Here is a 7,814-nt window from a genome sequence, read left to right as displayed (position 1 = left end):
TCAATACTTGTTCTAAGGCTATGTTTAGTCCTAGAATGTAACACTTGATGCAATCTTATTTCCTGATTAGCTTGAGTAAAAAATAGATATAATTCCGCACTCTTTTAAACTCTGCCATTTCCAAAGTACATATCCAGTGTTGAGAGCCCCTGTCAGTTACGACAGTGACCTGCTATTGGAGGCTGGTGACAAAAATACTAACGTCGTCATCTTCCAGAGGATACTTACGTCCAAACGCCTATGCAACTCTGGGATATCCGCAAATAGAATGAAAAGACATACGCCCATCTGTAAAATCAGCACAAGGACAAATATATCTGAGGGAACAAGAACACAAGCTATCATTTTGAGAACTCATCGTGGGAAGCATCACATCTATTGACTGGCATATTCTAGGTTAACACTGATTACATTTACTTGACTTTTTCATTCAAATACTGCATATGGATGAACGCTCTCATTTCTATGCAATGGGTCTCATGTCTACAATCTCCGTGCATGTCCTTGAGCGGGGATCTTTGTTACATCTATATTATGTTTCGATTAGTACAGGTGATAAATAAATATATAGAGAATAACAATGGTAAAATGTCCCTTTGATAAGTTTTAAAAGACATTCAAGTATCTTGCCTTAATACAAGTCTTCTGCCTCAAATCCATTTCTGGAATACCAAGAATGCCATAAATACATGAGATTTTAAATTGTGATTATACAAAGATGAACATTCAACAGATTCTTCATCCCAATGAGGAAAACGACAAAATTAATCTTCCTGGAACAACTTCATATTGAGGATATCGATCCTTCAATTTGTGCTTCTGAATTTTTACAATTAGAGGGTAAGTATCGATACACAAATATACATCTCAGAGACTAGGAAGGACACGAGATTTCTCCTAAATTACCTCTCTGCCCCAAATTACTCCAGCCAAGAGTGTCCGCAATGCTCTATGTTGAGATTCCTTGTGGCCAGACCTACTTAGTCTGTCACTACACAACACCATCCCAACCAGCCTTCATGACACTAAGTCCCAGCTGAGGGCTGTGACCCTTTTCATGTCCCCAGGATGAATTCTGATAGATGGTGACAAGTCTGGTCTTTACATAGAGCTTCCCAGCTAAGACTGATCCCAAGAGATATCGCCTAAAGACAATGTTGGGTGGAACCATGGTATTAAAAAAAAATTCTTTAAGGGAAAAAAGGAGGCAGGGGAATGAGGCTGCAGTGGTTTTTCGAGCTCTTGGTGGAAGTGAAGTAACTCTAGCTGAGACTGTGCTGTGCAGTTGCTTCCTTCCTGAGAGGCCTGAGAATGCCTGTTCTATGATCAGCAATAGTTAATAATCGCCCCTCCGCTTGAACACAGTGTCACTCACAGTTTGTATAGGTGGGCTGCCTAAATGGTTTTCCTTTAGAGAATACAAGAGCCACAATGATACAGTTGATTGTTCCCAAAAACCATATTGTAGTATTCTCAAAACTCGCAAAGGTGCTGTTACTTCTGGTTTTCTCAGGAATGTTGGGAGATGCAGTTAAGGCTGAGATGCTCTCGTTTCTCACTGGACAGACACTACAAAGAAAACCAAAAAAAAAAAAAAAAAAAAAAAAGCCAATGGAGTTCTCAGAACATGTTTGCATCTGCAGGTCACCATGGCAAACACTGTTAAGAGCAGACATACAGTATTTCATAATTGTTCATCGGTAAAGAAGACACAAGAAAAAATAAGTACGGACAGATCTATAATTTTGTATGTATGAGTAGGTAGACAGATACATAGGCAGATTCAACTGATACTTCTTCATTAAGTGCTTCATCCATCATGTATATTAAGGATACAGGGAGGAGAAGAGTAAATTGTGCTTCTTCTCTTAAGAGACTTAAGAACCATTAATTAATACATGTACTTAACATATATGCTTTATTGTTGAACAGGACAGTTTTGAAAGGAAAAGATTCAAACTTTGGTCACAGTTTGAACTAGGCTTCTTAAAGTGGGACAAACAAGGAAAGTCAGAACCCCTAGCCACCCTCATTATTAAGCAACACAGGCCAAATTATGTAATAAAAAGACAAATGATTGTTGGTAATTTTCCCCAAAGGATTTAAGGGAATCAACACCGTTGGTAGGTGAAGACTCCTTTGCCTCCCTTGATATGGGCCAGACGATGCTTGACATGTACCTGTGATACTCCATGATGTACCAGGGCTGCTTCTGCACCAGGGTGAAGCCCACGATGTGCATCGCCAAACTGAGAAGAATGTTGAGGATCACCGAGAGCAGCAGAGGTGGTGAGATCAGCCGCCCTGCAGGTCTGAAAGGCACCAGCTTGGGGTTGGCACCATTTAGATTCACTACGAAACACATCCAAGGTTGGCACGCATGAGAGCAGGAAAATGTTGGCTTCTTAATCATCAGAGTGGGATGATTACCACACCTGTCAAGCCTCCATCTGAGAAGCCTCTTTTTGCACCAGATGGTGATCAACACAGAGACGGACTACGACTGATCAGAGCAGAGAACGAGGGACTGCGGAATGCTCAGCCCTAAATGAGACATCGGTGTCACAGCCCATTCTCCAAAAACTCTGAGATCTTTGCAAACGGGGGCAGGGGTGGGGGATAGAAAGAATGTACAGTGAGAGCTGAGAGATGATGGTGATGAAACAGTGTCTTCTGGACACAGGGCAGTTGCACGTGTGAGCTCACAGCAGTCATGGTACCTTGCACAAGATCTGTGCAAGTGTAAGCCAGACCAAATCCCAGCAAATAATGGGGAATTTGGCATAAAGCACTACCCCTGCCTGAGGAGGTACTGGCAATTGATAGCTTCTGGGAGAAGGTTTTCTCTAAGAGTATACCGCCAACTAAGTCAGTTCTGCTCCAGTGGGAAGATACACATACAGGAATATGAATTTGTCCGGCATGCCTCTGTCTTAATGGGATCACGATTTTAAAAGATACTAAGTTGGTTGGGAAGGGAAGAAAAGTAGAGCAGGTGGGAGTGGGAGAGGGTGAATGTGATAAAGGAAAATCATTGGAGTTAGAGAGGTGTCTCAGTGGTTATGAGTGATTCTTGCAGAGGACCTGGGTTTGATTCCCAACACCCACATGGCGGCTGATAACCATCTGTAACTCCAGTTACATGGGACCTAACACCCTTTTCTGGTCTCTGCAGGTACCAGGCAACCATATGTCACTCTCTTCCTGTTGCCTTCAGATCAAAAGGTAAAACTCTCAGCTACCTCTTTAGCACCATGTCTGCCTGTGTGCCTCAGGTGGACAGAAATATGGTCAGAGGTGGTGTTGATATAGTCAGGACCCCAGTCATGTGAGATTTGGAGTTTTCATGGGATGGAAAGCTACTAAAAACTTTGTTTGCATTTGTTTTACTATTGTTATTGTGGTGGGAGGACATGTGTCACTGCATGGGTGTGATCAGAGGACAACTCTCTGGAGTGGCTTCATTTTCTCCTCCCACTTTCATGTGGATGTCAGGAACAGAACCCACATCTCCAGGTTTGCAAGGCAAGCATCTTTACCTGCTGACCTATCTTGCCAGACCATACTGGAACGTGTTAAGTGAAAGAGTGATATCATAATATTTACATTTTAACAAAAACTATACTGTGTAAAAGGTAAAGGGAACCTTTTACAAAGACAAAGACAGTTCGCAGAGAAATACATTAGGGCACCCTGTGATTTTCTGCATAACTTTTTAAAAAGAATGATGGGGTTGTCAACAAGAATAAAAGGCAGAGCAATCATATGGGCAACGCTGGCCTGGCCCACCCAACCAAATAGGAGAGAGCAGTTATCTTGCACTAGCAAAAAGGAAGCCAGGATGTGCTGCGAAGAGACACTGTGACCATGGTAACTCTTAGGAAGTAAAACATTTCACTGGGACTGGTTTACAGTTCAGAGGTTTAGGACATTATCATTCTAGCAGGGAGTGAGGCACAAAGGCAGACGTGGTGCTGTAGAGGAGGCTGAGAGTTCTAGGTCAGGAACCTTAGGCAGCAGGAAGAAAGCGACACCAGGTGTGGCTTGGACTTTGAAAACCCAAAGCTCATCTCAGTGATACACTTCCCTTAACAAGGCGTACCTCCTAATCTCTCTCAGGTAGTGCTGCCCTCTAATGACCAAGCATTCAGAGATCCCTATGGTGGCCATTCCTAAAACCACTCACTACAGAACTGTATATGTATCAACTGGAAAGACTGAAGAAAAGAGGAAAACTCACAATGACTATCGGTCTTTGGTTTGAGTAACTAGGGAGGCAGTGATGCTATCTCATAGACTGTAAAACATATAAGGAAAAAGATAGTTTTGCCTCTCTTCTCTTGTCTCACATCCCAAATTCCTGGAGCATTAAGTAGCACAAACAAGCCACTCAGTAAGTTCACATAACTAAGTCTGGAAGAATTGAGGGTTTCGTACAGCTATGTCATGTGAGGGCCCTGCTAAATATGCAAAGCTGGATGCATCTTCATTACAGAGCTCCAGATAATCATCTTGTCTGCAGATATAAACCAAGGATTCATCACACAGAGATGAATTTAAAGTCCTGCGATTAGTTGACATCCCTTAGAGACAGGGTGCAGGCTGAAGTCAAAATGCTCTGAGAACAAGGTTTAAGGAGATTTAAAAAAAAGAAGGGTGGAGCTGTGTCACTTAAGTGGTAGATAAACTCAGGAGAGTGTGGCATCACTAAAGCAAAAAGAAAGAAACGCTTTGAGGAAAAATGGTGGTGCTAGGAGGCCAGTACTTGAGGAGAGGTGGCCATTGTTATTGACCGGAAGACAGGCATGGAGAACCTGGGCAGCACAGGCTGGAGAGTGGCTGAGTGGAGTTATCACTTACTCCACCTGAGATGTTCTTGTGTAATTCTGTGCATGTTTTTAGAATGAATTGTCATAAGAGTTGTTAAAATTATGGAAGAAAAGGCATGAAAGCAAGACCACTGCGCATGTAAAAAGAGCCAAACCTTTGTAACAAGTTAGTCATTTGCACACTCCCAGACAGTAATGCCTGGGGTGACTCATAATGGATACCTATCGCTGCTGAACTGTCACAGGAAAGTGGGCAGTGGAACTGAAAACCCATGTTCACACCAAACCCTGCACGCAGATGCTCAAAGCAGTTCTCGTCTTAGCCTGTCAAAACTTGAAAGCAACAGAATTGTTCTTCAGTAGGCGAATGGAGAAATACACTGTGGCACAGAGACCACAGGATATTGTTCAGCACACTAAAGAGCTGAATGCCTCTTTAGTAAGGTGTGTAGAAACCTCGAATGTATAGTGAGTTATTATACAAAAAAGGCTGATCTGAATGGCCTGATGGGTATATAATTCCAACTTCAGACGTGGTTGTCATAAGTTTGGGGGAAGGAAAAACAACAACAAAAAAAATAGAGCATAAAACATTTTTGGAGGTAAACATTCTGTATGGTAACACACTGATAGGCATCTGTCATATGACATGCCCAAACTCTAGAGTTCAAGATTAAGAGTATAGCCCAGTGCTGACTATGGCTTCGGAGGAATCGTAATGTATAGATGTGTGGAGGTCGATGCACCTCCCTTGGGGGAAGGATGAGGCTGGCAAAAGGAGGAGCTGTGTGCATGCGGAAGGGAGAGGTACAAAGGGACTCTCTGAACCTTTGTCTCAACATTGCTAGAAACCTAAAAGAGCTTGAAAATGCATTCCTGACTTGAAACTTTTCCTGATGTAGGAGACAATCCGCATACTCATTAGAAAGGTGGGAGGTAGGAGCGTTATGATGGCGGAATTGCCCTTAAGTGCCACTTTCCCTGGCTAGAGGCAGCAATTCGGAGGTCATAAAGATCACTTAGCTCTACAGGTGAAGCACATTTCAATGGCACCTACACGGCAAAAGCACACCAAAGGCATTTCCTATTTCCCAGGCGCTTTTTCAGTCTGGTTGATTAGTGCCCATTTATAGAAGCTCTACACTTCAGGGGAAAGGCAAAAAGCTAGTTTTCCCCTTTCTTAACATTTTCTTTTAATAGAACTGAATATTCTATGGCCACACCCCGTCTCTGGGACTAAGCTATACAATCCTGCCGCTGGCAGACAGCTCTTCCTGGGGTGGAGGGAAGGCTGTAGAGAGAAGCATCTCCAGGAAGAAAGTTTTAAAGTTCTTACTTGTTACACCAATAAGAGTCGTGATGGCCAGGTCCTGGAACAGAAACTGGTAATTTGAAAGGCTGTTTGTCTTCTGGAAACCAAAAGGAAAGCAGATTAAGGAATGACAAGTTTGTGGATGAAGTTTAACAAATTGTGTCTCCCTACAACTTTAATTTTTTCAAGAAGCTTACTAAGGACACAGCATGGTTTTGTGGCTGTTTGGATTGGTGAGTGGTGGAGGCTCTGGAGGGTACACAGACCCATGTCTGTGAAAGCCGTAGCTACAGGACAGCTTCCTGTGTGTGCTCCCCAGGCAGGGTCCCCTGCATCAGTGATAGCCACAGCTAAGGGGACCACATGCTAGATCTATCTCGTCCCTTTTCTGATGATTAACAGAACGTGTGGCTTTGCTCTGGTGCAATAAACCATGCGTCCCCAGTAGTCACATGTAACAGATGTTTGGTAACCTTACACAGTTTTCACTGAGGGAAAGTCAGAGCAACTGAATTCACAGTATGTATCTTGGACATTGTTAGGTGAGATGTTATACACTTTTAATAAATTGTCTCGCTGTTCTTGCAAAAGAATGTTTGAGCCTCTGACTTCAGGAATATTGCTTCCCTACTGTCACACTGGATGAAAGGAGATGGAAATATGCCATATTGAATTATACTTTTGAGGGCAATAAACTGTTGGGTTTCCAAAATAGGATCAAATTCCCACAGGCAGATTAACCTCTAGTGCCCTCGTCAGGGAGGCTGGAAACCTATCTGAAAGCAAGGTTTTGAGACCAGGAGCTTGAACGGAGGAGAGAGCAAACAGGAAGCAAAGAGAAGACTGGATAAGCTATCTGCAGGGACGGCCCCCTTCCTTGGTGTTGGAGAGTGAGCTCACACACTGGAATCACACGCCATAGTGACCTCTGTTCTCCTTTTCCACCTTGCTAAATGATAAGAGCCACCCCATGATACACGTGTTTATTTTTATAACACGACTTGCCAATTTTCAGATCTGTGTATGTAGGGAATGAGAGTTGTTAGGTTATTTTCCCCTTTGAAAGTCAATTGCTAAGCTTTCATGACTGTTATGATGCAGATGTTAGACACAGCCCCCCAAAAACCACTTAAATCGTGCGAACATATCACTAAATTAATTGCATAACATGAAGGTGGATTACATGAAAGGCTTGCGCTATCTATTTCCTTGCTCCATTTGTTTTTCTATTATCTAATCTCCTGGGTTATTTCCATCCCCTGTATCTATATGGTACATAAATGTGTACCATATAGATAAATGTTTTCCCATTCACATTTGGGTATACCAGTTGGGTAGCTGGATAGTCACACCCCTGAAACTGGAAAAAAAAAAAAGAAGTCTGCTGTGATGATGACTAATGTTGGCTGACATCCCTAGCAAAAGGAACTTCAGCTGAAGAATTGCCTCCATCAGATTAGCCTGGGGACAGGTCAATGGGATGTTTCCTTGATTGTTAATTGATAAAGAAGAACCCAGTCCCCTGGGGCCTGGGCCATCTCTGGGAAGGCAGGACTAGGCTATGTACATAAACTAGCTGAGCCAGCCAGAGAAAGCAAGCCTGCGCCCAAGCAGTGTTCCTCCACTGGTTTCTGCTTCACACTCCTGCCTTGAGTTACTGTATTTATTTATTT

At 42.9% G+C, this 7,814-nt stretch overlaps 1 protein-coding gene across 2 annotated transcripts in view; it reads right to left on the bottom strand.

Annotated features, from left to right (window-relative positions):
• The window catches only part of Atp13a4 (ATPase 13A4), a 132,204-nt gene that overhangs the window by 4,372 nt on the left and 120,018 nt on the right, over window positions 1-7,814 (bottom strand). For both annotated transcript variants that reach the window (XM_052158491.1, XM_052158493.1), the window contains exons 25-28: window positions 6,166-6,238; window positions 2,181-2,352; window positions 1,376-1,569; window positions 229-317 (exon numbers count right to left, since the gene is read on the bottom strand). In XM_052158491.1, coding sequence (XP_052014451.1) covers window positions 229-317; window positions 1,376-1,569; window positions 2,181-2,352; window positions 6,166-6,238 — 528 coding nt within the window. The remainder of the gene's footprint in view (window positions 1-228; window positions 318-1,375; window positions 1,570-2,180; window positions 2,353-6,165; window positions 6,239-7,814) is intronic.

The sequence above is a fragment of the Apodemus sylvaticus genome, chromosome 15 (genome assembly GCF_947179515.1).
Source record: "Apodemus sylvaticus chromosome 15, mApoSyl1.1, whole genome shotgun sequence".
Taxonomy (NCBI): Eukaryota; Metazoa; Chordata; class Mammalia; order Rodentia; family Muridae; genus Apodemus; species Apodemus sylvaticus.
Note: the sequence above shows the minus strand (reverse complement) of the source record. Positions and strands in the feature narration are given on the sequence as shown.